At 41.4% G+C, this 17,660-nt stretch overlaps 1 protein-coding gene across 5 annotated transcripts in view; it reads left to right on the forward strand.

Moving 5' to 3' along the window:
* Positions 1 to 17,029, forward strand: part of ZBTB20 (zinc finger and BTB domain containing 20) — a 769,337-nt gene extending 752,308 nt beyond the window's left edge. For all 5 annotated transcript variants that reach the window (XM_057696835.1, XM_057696836.1, XM_057696834.1 and 2 more), the window contains one exon: positions 8,324 to 17,029. In XM_057696835.1, the coding sequence (XP_057552818.1) occupies positions 8,324 to 8,745 (422 nt within the window). In that variant the 3' untranslated portion in view covers positions 8,746 to 17,029. The remainder of the gene's footprint in view (positions 1 to 8,323) is intronic.
* Positions 17,030 to 17,660: the final 631 nt, after the last annotated feature.

Raw genomic sequence — 17,660 nt, forward strand, 5'->3', positions numbered from 1 at the left:
CTGAGTTATGCTTAAAAGGCTGGCCTTCACATCTCTAGTAAACTATGAAGTTCCTCAGTAACTTATAAAGGTCTTTGTATTGGTGTGTGTAACCTGGCCACATCCAGGAACAATAAATAATGTACATATATCACTCGAGCACTTCATTTAAAAGAATCAACACTCTTCCCTTTCACCCCCAAATCATTTGGCAGTGGCAGTTTAGAGCAGTCATCTCTCTATCAAGACTTTTGTCTGAGTAAAAGAGTCCATAACTTAACAAAGTTTAAGAACAACTGGTCTAGGTTTTCAAAAGGCAAGACAGCCTAAACATATGGAAGTAATTCAAGACCTGGATTCACTTTGGCTGACATTTCAAAACAAAGTTCTCTCCAATTTCTTGGGAAAACATCAAAAAAGTGCCTTCCAACTTTATAGGAGCCTAGTAGAAATGATAAGAACCCATAGCAAGAGTCCAGATGTTAGCCTAAAATAAGATTCCAGAAAGTACACGGGGTACTTGGAAGAGTAGAGATGGATTCTATAGTCTCACCTACAGTCTAACCAAAAAGAATCTTACCAGGAAAGAGTAGCTTGACAGAGCTAAAAGGAAAGAAGTTTAGGTTCTTGGCATCACAGATACTAGGCATGGTACCTGGCTTTGCAGTTTAGCAACTGCAAGTTTTAATGTAATTGATACTTGCTTTCAACAATTGCAGAGAATCAATTCTGAAATCTGAATTCCAAATAAAATTCTGTATAACTCTATGTTAATGATCCACATATTCACCGAAAGGACGTGTGAGTGACAAATAAGTAGTCCATCGTATTGACCTTGGAACTAAGCTCTACCTTAGAGAACCAAGGAAGCCCTGGTTGTAGAGCATATTCCATAATGATTGTAACACTGAAACTTATTGTAGGGAACGAAGGCTGTGCTGGAATTAGAGTTATTTGGGTTTGATTTTGGTTTCCCTAATTGCGACTTTATGCAAGTCACTTAATTTCATTACCCTCAGCTTCTTTGACTTTAAAGTGGAAATAATAATTTTCCTGCCTTTTGAGTAGCTGTAAATGTATTATGCATGTGAGAGCTTTTCATAAAAGGTAAAGTGCTACTTAATGTTTTTTTTTAAATCATTCTCTTTACTTTACCCCCTCCTCCCAGAGACTTTGAGCTTCTTTGCTCTGTCTCCAATCTGTGAGTAATAAACTCTCGACATGTTTCCTTCCTCGCTGGAATTCAAATGCTGAAGCAGTGTTTCCCTTGAACTTCCTCGATAACGTTACCTTTTTTTTTTCATTCTTTAAGGATTTTCTTTTAAGAAAATCTCTCACCAAACCACTCTATCTACTGCCAAACAAACCATGGAAGGACTTCACCTCTTCTAGGACTTTCTCAAGTTCGCTTTACTGCAGCTTCATAAAAGTTGTGAGGAAGGAAAACGAGAGTTAAGGACACATTTGAAAACAAGAGAATTAGAAAAAAGCAAAGATAACACAAACCATCCTAGCATGGAACAAAGCAGGACTCCTCTATGCCCTCTCCTAAGAGAAAAAGCAAAAGTCAGAGGAACCGGATGGAAGGGAAAGACAGGAGATAGGAGGATAAGCCTGGGTGTGAATGTGGATGTGGAAGCCCAGCAATACGGAACATTCAAAGATAACGCAGGAGTAGTACTTCTCAAGGTGTGACCCCCCTAGCAGTAGCATGCAGATTCTTGAGCCCTTCCCAGACCTGAGTCAGAAACTCTGGTGAGGGAACCCAGGAATCTGTGTTGTAACCAGCCCTGATTCACACTAAGTAGGGAATTGCTTCCCTAGATGGCCTGGGTGAATAGGAGGAGGATGGCTTCAGGTTGCTTTTGTTACATAACATTGTTCCCCAAAATTCCACTCACAAGAACCTATGCGTTTGGAAAAAGTAAATCAGAGTTATGGACAACAGCTTGATTTTATAGTGATAAACTGTGTTATGGAAGCAAATATCTTGCATATGCAAGGTTCCATGGCAAGCGCACCCCTGCTGGCACTTAGCATTGACTTATAACAATGACTTATCATTACGTGGGTGTCCATTAGGATGTGAACTTTGTGGAAACAGAAACAATTTTATACATAATTACATATATATGATATATAAAGAAACGTATATCTTATACTTCAATATACCCAGCATGATACCTTACGCATAGTAAACATTCAAGAAACAGTTGGTCAGTGAAAGAATTGAATCCTTCTCCAATGATATCTAATCACTTGCAAAAGGAAAAGTGGTCTGTTTCCACAGAGTTGTTTATTTATTGTAAGATATAGCTCCATAGAAATAATGCAAAAATACTTTGCACAATTGCATATTAAGTACTTTCTCCAAGGATCTGAACACATTTCAGGTACCACGTTCTGTTCATCCGTGCCTTGCTCTGTGCAACAGAATTGCACGCATAATTACAAGACTGACTAAGGTGGCATTCAGGGTATTTATTTATCACCAGGTATAGGGTTGCCAGATTTAGCAAACAAAGATACAGGATGCCCAGTTAAATTTGAATTTTTGGATAAACAACAAATTTTTTTTAGTGTAAGTGTTTCCCATTCAATATTTGTGATATACTAAAAAAAGTATTCATTGTTTATCTGAAATTTAGATTTAACTGGGTACCATGTATTTTATCTAGCAGTGCTATCCAGGTGGAACTTTCTTTTAAGACCCAATCTTAGGACTTTTGCTTTAAAATCCACAGATGAATACAGGCTAGCATATATAGTTGCTTAACAAATATTTGTTGAGTGAGTGAATGTATGTTCAAATATGTGAGCATGCTTTCCAGGATAATTTAATTCAGGGGACTTATACATAAATGCATTCTTTCTCAGCAAGACTTAAATTTCTTTTTCTTTTCTTCTTTTTCTATATACAAAGACTATATTGTATCTGTGTTCGCACTTGTGTTTTCTTCACCAACAAATGGTAGATGTTTAGGCCTTTTCTGAATCATAGAGTCAGCAGCCCACTTGATGGTCACTAACGCCCATTAGTGTCCTCTGGACAACTGATCGTTTTCTTTGTTACCTTGAGAAGCTCAGCTTTTCTGGCCATGAATTTTCTATAAATAGATATAGTGATGATAGTAACATAACAATGTCATTCATATAATAATAACAGTGAGATCAAGATCGTGATGTGATAATCCTCAGGGAGAGCTTGGGCTATTAATTGTATCAAGCCAGTAAAGTAACGAACAAGTCTAAGGTTTTAAGTGAGAAAGCCTTGATTTTACCACTCTCTGATGGAGTGACTTTAGGTAAATTCTGTAATCAATCTGAACCTCAGTTTTTGGTCACATAGGTACAGATTTTAATAGTACTTAGTTTACATGGTTGCTCTGAGAATCAAGTAACATAATTTATATGAAAGCACTTACCTGTAATACTTTAAAATTACCCAAGCCATTTAGGAAACTTACCTGTTATGTATTATAGCAGTATTATACATTTTGCAGCATAATCCAGAGAGCAGGAAATGTGTTCACCGAAGAAGGAGGGGGTAATCTGGCTCAGCTGGTGTCACACTTTCAGCTATTACTGATTTGCAGAATGACCTGTAGGATGCTATTCTACCTCTCTAATGGAGACAGCATCTTCTGGGGATGTTAACATCTACCCCCTCATAAAGTTGTAAGAAAAGTCAAGTCATGTGGGTGAAAGTCCCTGAGATCTTTAAAATTCTACTTGACACCAAAACTTTTTAGTTATCACTAAAGCCACAGAGGTTTTGTGAATACAGTGTGTCCCCAGTAAGCAGTCCTCCCCAGACACCTCACAGTCCAGGCTGGCACCAGGGTCACACCCCTGGAACTGGAGAGAAAGGCTTGGCAGGCAATCACAAAGGCCCCCCTCCAACTCGACTTCTCTGGTGGAGAGCAAACTCTTCAGCCAGTGAAGGCCCTGCATGACCCGATCTGAGCACCTTCCATTCGTGTCACTGAACCTTTCCCATTTTCCTTTCCAGTCTTGATTTCCCCCTTTCAGAGGACCTGCAGTTTCCAGGACCCCTTCTGCTTTCCTCGCCAGGAGCTCCCTGCCCCTGCCCCTACTCCCCTCTTCCTCCCCTGCTGTCTGCCCTCTCACCAAGCACCCCATCTTGGTTTTCTGACCCCTACACTGTACTCACCTGAAGGAAGGTGTATGCTAGAGCAGGTGATGGAGAGCCCGAGAGAATGCGCGATACAGGCGGGAACAGTGTTTCAAACAAGTGTCCTGGCAACAGCATTCACTGTCCTCTCTCTGCAGCCTAGGAGAAGCCTGGTTAGAGTGAAAAAGAATCAGCAGAATAAATGGGTTCTTGCTGCGCTGCAGTACAGCGGTGACTATTCAGAATTGGGGTGGCTCAGCCCCAAGCTTTGGGCAGACCCTCTGCATCTACTAACCTAACAGTGTCTTTCTTGCTCTTTTTTTCCCTCCCTGTCAGTCATGGGAGAGTGAGTGTCAGTGCTGGTCCACAAGAAGGAGTTGAAAAGTGACACTTTAGAGAGCAGGCATCCAAAAATGGAGAAAAGTATATGCCTTCACTACTCCCCCACCATGGGATTGTAAAGGACACTGCCTCCTCGTCTGTTCCTCACTTGCTGTCTGGTTTTTCAGCCTCCAGAGCTCCGCTGCTGCCTGCTAAGGAATCCTCTGTCTATGCTATTTGCTGACACTTTATCCATGGTGCCACTTCTTTCCCTTAGCATGTGTGGCTGAAACTAGACTAGCCCCGTGACTCTGAATTGCATAGCTGCCGTATAATCACTTGCTTTATTGACTACCTGAAACAATTTTTTTCAGAATCCTACGTTGGCTTCCCCATGCCATGCAAGTCATTTTCCAGTTGATTTCATTTATCACCAGTTCCTTTGTACTGAAGGGAACAGTTGGATTTTTCTTGAAATGATCACATACTCTGTGCAAAGAACTTTATCACTTTAATTTTCAAAATGCCTTCACAAGACAAGCGCATAACTGAATTATTCTCAAGTTACAGATAAGAAAACTGAGGCTTAGAGAGGTGAGGTAACATGCCCAGGTCATTCAGCAAGGAAATGGAATTCATATCTGACTTCTGCATCTGTACGGTCCCCAAATGGGTCATTTTGAAGTGCAAGGGTTTATATGAGCTTCCCCGTCCTACGTCTAATTCTAGCGTCTGCTTAGTAATTTGTGTTCTCTTCTAACAAGTCAGACTTGCCATTCCTGGATGTAGGCTCGGGCCCAGAAAGCCACCCACTACCATTCGTCTTAACTTCATTTCTCCACGTTGCGAGCAGTAATCACCAGGCCACATCCCTCTCCTGTATAATGTTGAAAGCCCTTCGGGGATCGCAATTAGTAACATGCAGGAAAATCATGGGAAAGAATGACTCATTTCTAGTGAGTGATATTGTTTCAAATCCATACATAGAGAAATGAGCTGTTTACACCTAACTAATCTGAAAATGCACCCTGTTTAGTAGCACAGTTCCTGGAATGCCTATGGTCCACCAACACAGCACCTGAATAACTTTAGAGCACTTTCCTTTCTGGAGCTCCCAAGTGCTTTGCAAACATTTTCCCTCATTAACTATAACACCATTTTTCTGAAGCAGGATACTTTGTCCTATTTAAAATGTGGGACTGCTGGATGCATGGAGTGATTAAAACAAGTTGCCCTGGGCTCATGCATTGACAAGACCCGGGCCAGAGTTCTCTGGGGCGTGGACCACGGTGGGCAGAAGGCCACTAAATCTGCAGAGGGACGTGGCAAGAGCTTGGTCCAACTCCTCACTTAGAGAAGGGGAAACAAACCCAGAGAGGTGAAAACACTTAGGAAAGCCAGAGTCACGTGGATAATTAACAGCTAAACCAATACTAGGTACATACAAACAAGGTATCAAGACATATGTATGCTATGGAGGGAAAACTGACAACTGTGAAGGATCAGTTTACAGTCAGATTAGAAGGGTGTGAAAGTGAAAAGCCATCATCCCTGACCTTGCCTAGAGGAAAAATACACTATAAGAAGGTGAAAGTTCCAAACAGCAGGAGAATTTTTAACACAGATAAAGTTTCAGCTTCCTAGCAGCCAAAATACCATCTGGAACTTAAGAAGGCACATTTCCCATTAAAGGTTACATGTGGACATATTTTAAAAGATAGTTGGCCGGCCTAGCATAGCCTCTAGAAAGTGTACTAAAAGCACAAGGATGGCAAAGACCAGCCTGAGTTCCACGCATGTTTACAGCCGACAGAAATGTTCCAACTAAAAATAACATGCATGACTATCTCTCTTAGGGAATCTCTGATTTCATAAAAATGTACCTACGTAAACACCATGCAGAGACTGAAGTCTGTGTTTAGGAGTGAGGCTTCCCTAAAGTCCCCCATTTTAGGCTAAAAGTGAAACTTCTAACCCTGCGATCCTGTGGCTCACTGCTGTTTCATCAGTGAGGATGAAGGGAAAGGAAACTGGAAGACAGCAGAGGGGAGAAGGAGCTAGGCCAAAACATTTGTGAATAACTACAGGAAAAAGTTCAAAGATCAAGGAAATATTGGTTTAGAAATTTGTGGAGTCATTCCTGAAACAAATAGCCATTTCTCAGGACCGTGTGCTTCAAAATATATCTTTTTATGTTTATAAACACAACGAGAAAGCTTTCTGATGAGATAAGGTTTCATAAAACATAGAGCAGAAAGCACTAACCCTGAGCCTGGCCCACAGGAAGCACAGAACACGTGGTGATTGTTTTCCTTGCTGTTCTCCCCACGACACAGCAAACCTCTTCTGTTTCACGATGCGAAAAATGGAAGCACGGTCAAGGCATATATTCTAAGTGGAAGTTAACTCAAATTCAAGAACTAGATTTCCTACCCTGACACCTCATCCAGATCTTGAAATATTTACCGCAGAGAGTTTCAGAGGCTTTGGGCTTTAGGCTGGGTTATGGAAGAGTACGTGGACGGGCTTTCCTCTCAGAGGTGGGTGCCTGCCCTGGGCAGTCAGCGGTGAGGTGGGAGAGATGGAAACACCGTAATGTAGTTTATCTCACCCGCCGAGAGCAGAGCTGAGAACAAACAGCACCAACAAAAACAAGTCTCTATTTATCCAAGAGATACAGGCCCATGGATGTTACTTATAGAGGAACATTTCATGCGGTCATTCAGTGACAATATTCTTGTTTACGTTACAGTTTTTAGCAAGCTTATTATTTGGTTTCTAAGCCAACAGCAAACCAACACAGTAAACTGAGGAGAAAGAAGGGTTTCAGCCAACACACTGAGAGCAAAGAAAGAGAAAACTATTTTTTAAATTGACCCAAAAGTTCAAAAAAAGCGTATGGAACCATTTAATGGGGGGGGGGGGGTTGAGGAGTGGGGGGGAGGGATAGTCTTGTAATAAGAATACCAGGCAAGTATTCCCACACCACTCTTGGTGGTCTGCAAAGTGATTTCATATGTATTTATGTCAACACCAGCACAGTGAGGTAAGCAGAACTATACACCTCAGAGGCATTTGGAGATTTGTCAGAGTGGCAGGCAGTGCACTGGTGCCTGGATTTGAACAAGACCACTTGACTCTGAGACCGTCGTGTTCTCTACCACCTACTCAACCTCCACAGCAGACAAGGCCAATCTGCAGCTCAGGGCAGTCCAGACAGAATAGTCAATTAACTCTCTTAAGTTACATTTTAGGATGCTTCCTGTCTAAAATAGGTAAAAAATCAAAGGCATGGCTCTTCAGAATGATTGATTCCCATGTTGGCCAATATTTTCCAGACCTATAATCAAGGCATGAGTACATCTACCAGACAAAATATTGGAAATGGAGACTGTCCACAAAGAGCCAAGCTATGTCACCACCATCCTTCATTCCCAAAGATTCTAGAGACCCCTATTCCTCCAAATAACTTTTCTTTCTCTTATTTCTTATATTTGTTTGATAATGCAAATGGCAAACAGACAGTTAAATCCCCTAATGAAGGCACTGGAAGCGACCCCCTTAAAGAAGCACTCCCTTCTCTCCGCAGAATGACCTTGGAAGACTTTTACTGGGGAATGTCAAGTAGCTTTCCAAGAGAGCCATTTTCTGGCATGGGGACATGGAAAACTCTAGACTGTCCTGGCAGCACCTTAAAGCAAGGCTTTTCCCAGAACATGAGAGGCCAGGAAGGACTGGATCTTTCCAATCAGGGGTGATCCATTAACCGATCAGATTCTTTTTTAATGTTTTTGTTTTTGTTTTCTGTTGTCGTTTTTCTGTCTCTCATTCTCCCTCCCTCCCTGTGTCTCGCTCTGTCCCGCCTGCTGTCTCTTCCCACGTGAACAGGTGAGAAGCCCCACCAATGCAGCATCTGTTGGCGCTCCTTCTCCTTAAAGGATTACCTTATCAAGCACATGGTGACACACACGGGAGTGAGGGCGTACCAGTGTAGTATCTGCAACAAGCGCTTCACCCAGAAGAGCTCCCTCAACGTGCACATGCGCCTCCACCGGGGCGAGAAGTCCTATGAGTGCTACATCTGCAAAAAGAAGTTCTCCCACAAGACCCTCCTGGAGCGGCACGTGGCCCTGCACAGTGCCAGCAACGGGACCCCTCCCGCGGGCACACCTCCGGGGGCCCGTGCAGGCCCCCCAGGGGTGGTGGCCTGCACGGAGGGGACCACCTACGTCTGCTCCGTCTGTCCAGCAAAGTTTGACCAAATCGAGCAGTTCAACGACCACATGAGGATGCATGTGTCTGACGGATAAGTAGTATCTTTCTCTCTTTCTTATGAACAAAACAAAACAACAAAAAGAAACAAACAAACAAAAAAAGCTATGGCACTAGAATTTAAGAAATGTTTTGGTTTCGTTTTTACTTTCTGTTTTTGTTTTTGTTTCTTTTCCTTTTGTACTACATGAAGAACTGTTTTTGCCTGCTGGTACATTACATTTCCGGAGGCTCGGGGGAGGAAGCGTTCTCCCAGTCTCCCTCGGATGGTGGCCTTAAGGCCTGGTAGTGCTTCAAGAGGTCCACTGGTTGGATCTCTAGCTACTGGCCTCTAAATACAACCCTTCTTTACAAAAAAATCTTTAAAAAAAAAAGTTAAAAAAAAATTTTTTTTTCACTTGTGAAGAGCACTACAAAAATATATAACAAAATCTAAAAGGCCTACTGTCTTTTAAGTACACCGCTTGCAGTGTTTCAGTGGACATTTTCACAATTCTGGCCGCTTGGACTTCACAGTAACCAGTTAAAACTGTGGAATATCACTTTCTGGTTGAAAACCCAGAGGAAAGGCCCTGCTGTTTTCCACCTACCACACTGTCTGATTTCATACAAGGGCTGTGGGGGTGGGAAGGGGCGTGGGTTTGGTGGTGTGAGAAAGGCAAATGGCAGGCTTCTCCCCCAGATTCTGCTGGGTCCACACACCCTGGCCCACCTCCTCCAGACCCCACCCCCTTTCAGCAGAAGCCAGGAAGACTTGGACAAGCATCAAGCAGCAGTGGCTTTCGTATTTATTCAGTGTCTTCGCTGAGCCCCAGCCTCAGCACAATCAAGAGGGACTTTCATGAAAGGCAGGAATGCAGATAAAACAAAGATATCAGAGGTTTGCACCTACGTTTCTAGGTACAAGAGAAGGATTATTTCCAACAATCTTTGCAAAAAACAAAAACAAACAAAAAAAAAGTGTCAGGATATATTCTTGTGGAAGAGAAAAAGAAAGAGAAATGGAGGGTGGGGGGAAAATAAAAAGTTCTTGAGGCTTTTTTAATTCAAAATTTTATAGAGGGGCAAAAGTGACGTTTACCAGATAGAATGCTGATTTTTTAATATATTTACAACAGTATTTGTGTAAAAAAAAACAAAAAAAGTGAGATTGTTAAAGTAATTTTTTTTTTCATTTTGGTTTTGCATACACTGCCGCCACCAATCCCTTCTCTTTTATTTTATTTCACACACATATATATATTTTTTGGTAAGTCAAGACTGTTAAGGTTAGCGATACTGCTTCCAGATAGAAAGAATAAAAGGCAATTAAAGTTATATTTGAAAGAGAGGAAGGATATTTTCTTCATATTTTTTTAAATTTTTCTTAATTTCTATTATTTTAAGTATTGCCTGGGTTGATGAGGGCCTCTGGCCAGCCCATCCCTGCTGTAATTTGAACTGCTGCTTTGTATTTTGATATGTAGTTTTTCGACTTTTAGCAAGCTTATGTTGCTCCACTGAATATTTTTTTCAACTGATTCATCTAGAATTCTGTTCTTTTTCACGGGAGGGACTTTATCTTTCAGAAACAGATTTCTTGCTTCTCTGAAAGTTCATTGAGATCTTATGATTCTAGAATTTCTATTGACTTTATCTTCTTTCTTTGATGAAACACTAGTCGTCTAGAGGCCTTGACAAATGGGTTCTTTCCTTTTGCGGTCAGCCAGGAGGAGGAGTTCATGACACTCTGCCTTCCCTCCTCACCCTTCACAACTGCAGAGGGCGGCCTTATCAGAAGCCTGTTGCAGATCACGATGCCTGATGCCAAAATTACTTTCTTCCTTTCAAAGATCACCTTCCGACTATTTCCACCATGGTTGAGAGGGCTAAATAAGATGAGTTATTAACCCTTGCTTGTTGGTAAGGTTTTGAAAAAACTAACAAAAATCTCCCAGATGCCAACATCCACCATTCAAGAGGCCACCAATTCATTGTATCATCTTAGATGCCACTCTCTCTTCCTAGTTGGGATTTCTCTCCTCGGTCCTGATCAAGGTATCAGAATAGAGGTTTTTTCCATTATAGACAGTGTCCTAAAGGGATTCCAACTCAAATATATGAATTCTTAAACCTAATGAAAACTCCAAAGGTGATTTCATTGCTGGGCATATTTTAACACACTTAAGGGGAAAAGTAAATCTTTAAACAAAGCAAAAACACTAAACTACAATTTAAAAAAAAAAAAAAAAGGAAAGAGTATTTCAGTTTCAAAATTACTTTGCATTTTAATTTAATTTTCCTATCAGCAAGTTTTCCTTATTTACAAAAACTGTGCAACAAATGAGGAGAAATCTTCCAAGGGAAGCAACTGTATAATAACTAAATTGGTTTTACTCATACATTTTAGAATTGGTTAACTTGTGTCTTTTCCATAAGTTCTTGGTGATGTTTAGTAGGGTTAGTGCAACTGGCGTATATGTGAGTTTGATTTGGTCCTGTGGTCCTTAATTCAGTAAATATTTTGCTAGAAGTTTTAATGTAGACTTGGATGATTAACTGACCTTTAAGTATCACCCATCGTGATTTCTAAGAGGAGTCCACCAAAAACTATATGTCCAAAATTGACCTGTTTTAAAAGCTAGTGGGAAACAGCTTCAGAAATAAGAAAAGAGTCCATTTTCTCTTGCTAATTTTGCTTTTTGAAATAGCTCTTAAGACTCCGGTATTTCCACTTACTACCAATAGAGGGAGCATTAGTTAATTAACCATGTCATAGAATTTTGATATTTTGAAAAATGTGTCATTCAACCCATGATGTAAAAAGAGAAAAAATTAACATTAAAAAGAAAGATCATTTTAATCTAGAGGAAAATGACATGAAATCACTCGGCATATGTTACAAATGGAAAAAGGCCAAAAGCCCTTTTAAAATATTTTGAGTTATTTGACAGTAGCTGGTTTACGATGGTGTCCTTGCTCAAACCTTAGCAAAGTAGACAGATGTTATAAGACCTCCAGGAACTTGATCTTGGGTGCCAGTATGGGCCACATTTGGCTATCTGCTTCTCAAATCTGAGGGAGACCCATTTGCCTTAACGCTGATTTGCCATGTAAAAAACTAAGCAATTGGGTTAAAATTTACTTTTGTTATAGAACACTTGGGGGGGGGGTGGAATACCAGTTGGGTTTAAATCCTAATATTCATCCTTTCCCTTCAAATGAAGTATCTCTTTTTTTAAAATGTTGGAGGACTCCCCATGAATTCCTGGTGAGGTGATGTAATCATTATCACAATATGGACTACCCAGGTTTGCATCAGTAGACTTTTTCTTACCATGTGTCTGTTCTTCCCAGACATCTCATAGTCCAAAACAGTTGGCAGAGTGTTCTCTGGAGAAAAGAAGAAGCTAGACTGGAATGGAAGATCTAAGCTGGGGAGCTTGCTGTGGGGCCATGCTCTGGCCTCTGAAAGGGCTGCTTTCCAAACTGACCTACACTCTAGGAAATAAACCAGTCTGCCCCTGTTTCAGAAGGCTAGAGATGCTTTTAGTTTGTCAGTCCTTAATCACCAACATCTTAGGAAAGGGGTAACATTTTGCTTCAAGAATAGAAGATGAGCATGGATTCTTTTATTTTCTTAGTTTCAAATCCAACAACCTTCTTGCATTTGTAACTTTATGCTAGGTTGCTATGAGCGCTAAAAAAAAAAAAAAAAAATTCAGCAGCCAAGGGGGAAAAAATAGATGAAATGGAAGCAAATGTTCCAGATTTAAGACCTCTTAGGGTAAGTACAGAGAACAAGAACTGGTATGGAAAAGTACATTTTTTTTTTTTAGCAATTTATGATTTAAAACTGGATTAGCTGGACAAGGTAAAGGAAAAAATAGTCAAAGCGGAATGTTTATCTCAAGACATTTAGATACAGTTTATGAAAAATAAAATTTCCTAGCACTAAAACATCAGTAGCAACTTAACAGAGTGGGCAAATTTTCCCCTATTAATATAATAAGTGCCAATATTTGTACCCCCCCATAACCCCAAATGTGTAAAATAGAGTCCCAAGAAAGAAAGGAATTAGGACACGTGGATCTGATACAGATCTACACATGGGAAAAGATTGAGAAACAAGCCAGGCCAAAAAAGAATCTGAAGTAAAATCTCTACATCAAAGTATTTCTTACTATACAGTTTGAGTTATAACCTTTAGCTTCTAATAACAGTTTTATAGACTTTTTCTTCCCCAAATTCCTAATGTGCTGAATCTGTTTGTGCCATGAGTAACTGTGGTGGATACTTCCCTGCTGTTGTTCAGGCTGAAGCCCATTCCTTCTTCCTAGGCATCTCGGAGGTCACAGTAGCTCCTGGCCTTAGAAAGAAAGACTTGAATTTGCTTTGTTTAAAAGTCACGGGGATTTTATTTTGTATCAACTCAATGTTCTGTAAGGACCAAGAAAACTTCTTCCAACTCATGAACAGTTAGAATTTGTGCATTGTGATATGTGAAGAGAAAAGGTTTCCTCTGGGTGTGTTAGTTTCATGTTCGTCCTAATGCCTTCACCTACCTGTTCCCCATCATACAAGCACACCAACAGTATGTGCCCAGCCCAGGCCCCAAATCAGTGTTTTCCCTCAGCACAGAAGTTGAGAGTGAGGTGTGCTCCTTATAAAATCCCTCAGAGCCCCCAGAGAACATGATAAGGGTCATGTCATGTCCTTGGTATGGCTCCTCCAGAATGTTCCCAATACCTGTTGTCCTGAGAAAAGAGAGCAATTAGGTAGATCTGGCCTGGATTCTCACTAGCGATGCCCATTTTGGAGCCTTCCTCTAATGTTCTAGAAGGTGTCGTTTAATCAGTTGGGGCTGGGAGCAGAGGATGTGTAACTCTGCAGCAAAGGTATCAGATACCCACATCAGGTCTGCATCTGCTAGAGCCAGTGTGCTGCCGCAGCAAAAAGAAACTAAATGAAGGTGCAAGGGAGGAGTAGGCACCACCTGAGATGCCCTTGGGATTTAGAAGGGAGGGTGCCCTTTCTGTTGTGGCCTGACTCTTAAGAAGAATCTTCTGAAAGAGTTCTTTAATGTAGTCATGAGTTGAAGTCCAGGGTACTGGGAGCCCTAGGGAAGAGAACAGAAGGATTGCGAAACATATTCAGCACCAATAATGCAAAGCCAGAAAGCATCCAATCGCAATACTAGGAGGTTTGGCAAGAGGTGTTTAGAGAAAGCTCTGGGCTTTTCCATGGGTAGGGTCGACAAACTTTCTTTTGAGTGATTTCTGGCTCTGAGAAACCTCTTTACTCACTATAAAAGAACTTTATTTAAATGGCCAATTTTGTGCCCCAGAGAAAGAAATTTTATAAAGAGAAAAATAGGACACTAAAGACAGAACCATGTGACTTGGTGTCAAACAAAAGGAAGGGCGCACTAGAATTTCAATAGACTCCCTGATTCCACAGAAGAGCCAGGCAACCCAGTGCCTCTCAGTGTGCAGTGTGTGAAGGGGGTGCTTGAGCTGAGCTGGGCTCCCCGAGGCCAGACGCACCCTCACAGTGGTCCAGCAGCAGCTGCTTTCTCTTCTGCATTCTCTTGAAAAAGGGGGCTGTCCTCTTAGGCACCCAGGAAATAGATGACACAGGGCAAACTTTCAAAAGCAATCTCTACCCTGGTGCTCAGGCCGCATATGGAGACAGAAAAGGGGCACAGAGGAACTCTTGCTCTAGAGAGAATATTTTCAGATTCCCAACAGCTGTTTGTGTAGAGTTGCCATTTCTGATACTGCTTAAACCTCCTCAAGCAGGAAAGCTGTGGTGACTCTGTGTTCCTATAAACACAGAGCCTAGAAATCACTAACTCAAAGCATCATTTCTAGCACTAGGTACTAAAATGCTTAACCTGACCAAAACACCCCAAAGATTTTGATAAGTCTCTGAATATTTTTTCCTCCTGGAACACTGAATCCATCGTGGTCAGCAGTGCGTGTTAACAGATCCCAGAAAGTGGCGTGGAACACTAGAGTCTGTTTGGGTTCTTTTTAGGGTGAAGAGGGAGAAGATGAGGGCTGCACGGTATGGGTTCCTTTTCAGAACGATGTGTTTCACTGAACGAGGCGTAGAAATGCCCTGAATTGAAACAAGAAACATTATTTTTCACACCACTGACCAAAAACGCCTGGATTCCAGTAGTTCTTCAGGCCCGGCCTGTTGCTCCAAAAACTGAATAATTTCAGACTAAATCTAATCTGAAGTGACCTCAGTTAAGGTATTTTCACAGGAAGCCACTTATAATAAAAAATTACTGCCTTAAGTCAGAAAGCCCAGGGAAGAGAACAGAAGATAGAGAGATTGGAAAGGTGTGAAGGCGTGAACATTTCTTGCTTTTTAATGGTTGCATTATTACAAAAAATGAGCCCTATTCAATACTGAAGACTATGGAAATGGTGACTTTGGGGGGAGGCATTAAACTTGTCAGGACCTGGCTGCTCTCAGGAAGTGGCTGCTATCTCCTCTCCTATTTCAGTGACATAGGTCTGGACTGGATGTAAAATAGACATCCTATTAGCTAAATAGTGAGTCCCATAAGACATGATCACAGGTGCCTAAGATGCTAGTTTGAATCATTTCTTCAACAGGGAGAACAATCTCAATGAAAAGCTTTCTTTTCCTGTACAGTGTATATCTCTAAACTTTTTTTTCTCTCAGTTTCAGTGAGCATCTGGTTTATCTGGTGGTTCCTTGTTTAAATGCAAACTCACAACTTTCAAGTCTTCAATGAAGGAGGACAATCGGCAGATCATAGGCAAAATCTAGCCACAGTTATTGGAGTCCTGGCTTTTGAGATACCTAATTAGGGTGTCAAAAGTCCCTAACTAGCCCTCTTTCAAATTCAGAGGTTTCCTTGATTCAAAATGCTTCAATGAGATTCTAATACACCCAAGACAGAAAAAAAAAAAAATTAACCCCATAGGAGACGTGTTTCTACTACTGTGGCAACAGAAGTTTGTTGTTGCCCAGCAAAACCATCGCAATGTATATGTAGATTCTAGTAATGAAAGGGACTTAACCCATCTAGTATGTCACAGCTGCTGTCCAAAATGTCTGTACGTGAGTCTCTGTTATGCATGTACACACGCAGTGTGAGGTGCTCTCTGTACAAAACTCTTCCACATTCGTATTCGCCACTGACAACAAGATAGAGTCCGGAATTTCCAGTTAGTCAGAGGTCTCACGTATCTCACGCATCTGCTTCTGCTCCGTGGCCTCAGTTGGGTGCGTTCGTGCGGTCCACTGTCTGTGATGAGGCTCTAGGGTATTCGGAAGGAGCCCGACCATCAGGAATTTCTATGTACCCCTTTCATGAGAAACTTGAATATGCCTGTGTGGAGTAGAGTGCACTTAATGTATCGCACTTCTATTGGATTTACGGACGTGCGTGTGGACGTGTGTGTCTGCGTGTGTACTTGCTGTAGTCTATGAGTGTGCGTGCGTCTCACACAAAGCACACACAAGCATAGGTCCTGGTGCGTAGATACAGTTGCCGCTTCCTACCATCGTGCTCAAGACTGGTGGCTCCCTTCCCAGGAAGCAGTCACCTGCCCACTCTGTTGCTTTCTGTAGCGTTTCAGAGTTGGGAGAAACAAAGGCAGCCTGTTGGATCCACAGCAAACCCGCAGCGACAGGCTGCTTTCCTCCAGAAGAAGGCAGAACAGACATACTTAACTGGCAGGTAGACAAGAGGGGGCAGCAGTCTGGGGCACCCCCTCTTCCCCGGGTTTCCTGTGGAGGAGGGGGCACCGAGGTCAGGCAGGCAAGGGCCACACAAACCTTGCTTGAGCCCTTCCGTGGCTTAAAAGCCTCCGTTCCTTTCCTCTATGCAACCCAGTGCATGCACACAAACACCCAGCCACTTGTAAGTTTGACTCCCAAACGAAGGCTTCCTCATCCTGCGTGCATCTGCAGGAAACCGTCATCTTCACAAACTGTGTCTCCTGAAACCAATGTGGCCTTTGCCCAAGTCTTTCCAGGAGTGGGTTGTTTACCATGTCTAGCAAACCAATAGACTCTCAGAAGAATCTTTTTTGGTAATCTCTAAGAATTGGTGGCTCTTGCCCATCTCAAACGTTAAAGTAGCATGTGCTCTAGTGCACTTTTCTGAACGAACGGACCTGGCTCTCATAGCTCACTTTGGAGGGTGGCCTGGAAACAGTCAGATTCAGTTTTCTCACTCCCACGCCCTTCTTTTACTCAATGGTTTCTTATTTTTTTATGACGTGTAGATTATTTCTGCTCACTTACAGAATTCAGAGGACATTTTCTTTCCTCTTCTCTTTTGGTGACTTTTCCCCTCCCCCATTAAGTAAGGCTACTTACAGTTGCAATCTTTTTGTTGTTACTATTTTTTTAAATGTATATTGTCTTTCTATATCCAAAAGAAGTCTGTGACTGTAACCATAGGTATTTCTTTTTACTGGAAAAAAAATGAGTTTTTTTTTTTTTAATTAACAGTACTAGTGACTTTGTGGAAAAATATGAGTTACTATTTAGGTATGCTTACTTAAGTACAGTACACTACATTGCAGTATTTCTGAAAGCTAGAACATACACATTATATATAACAACTCTATATTGAAATATATATTACATTATATTCATTTTAACTTTTGAATCTGCCTATGATCATGAGTTGACTGAAATATTATTTCTTTGCATTTATCACCCATCACCAACCTGCTGCAGTTAATCTGGTGCATTTAATAATAATCATTACTGCTCTAGTTTGCTTTTTATATTATCAGCTTCAGTATTGTCTTTACAGGACTTTAGAATTTTTTTTTAAGCTCAGACTTAGCAAATGTAGGAAAGTGAAAACTTTTTTTAAGAAAACTTTCTTTTTTGGTGTGGCCGACACAAAGAGGTTTATGGTCAAAGTGATCTTGTTTAGCTGACCCTCTCAATATCTGAAGAACAAAAGAAG

Source organism: Hippopotamus amphibius, chromosome 10 (assembly GCF_030028045.1).
Source record: "Hippopotamus amphibius kiboko isolate mHipAmp2 chromosome 10, mHipAmp2.hap2, whole genome shotgun sequence".
Taxonomy (NCBI): Eukaryota; Metazoa; Chordata; class Mammalia; order Artiodactyla; family Hippopotamidae; genus Hippopotamus; species Hippopotamus amphibius.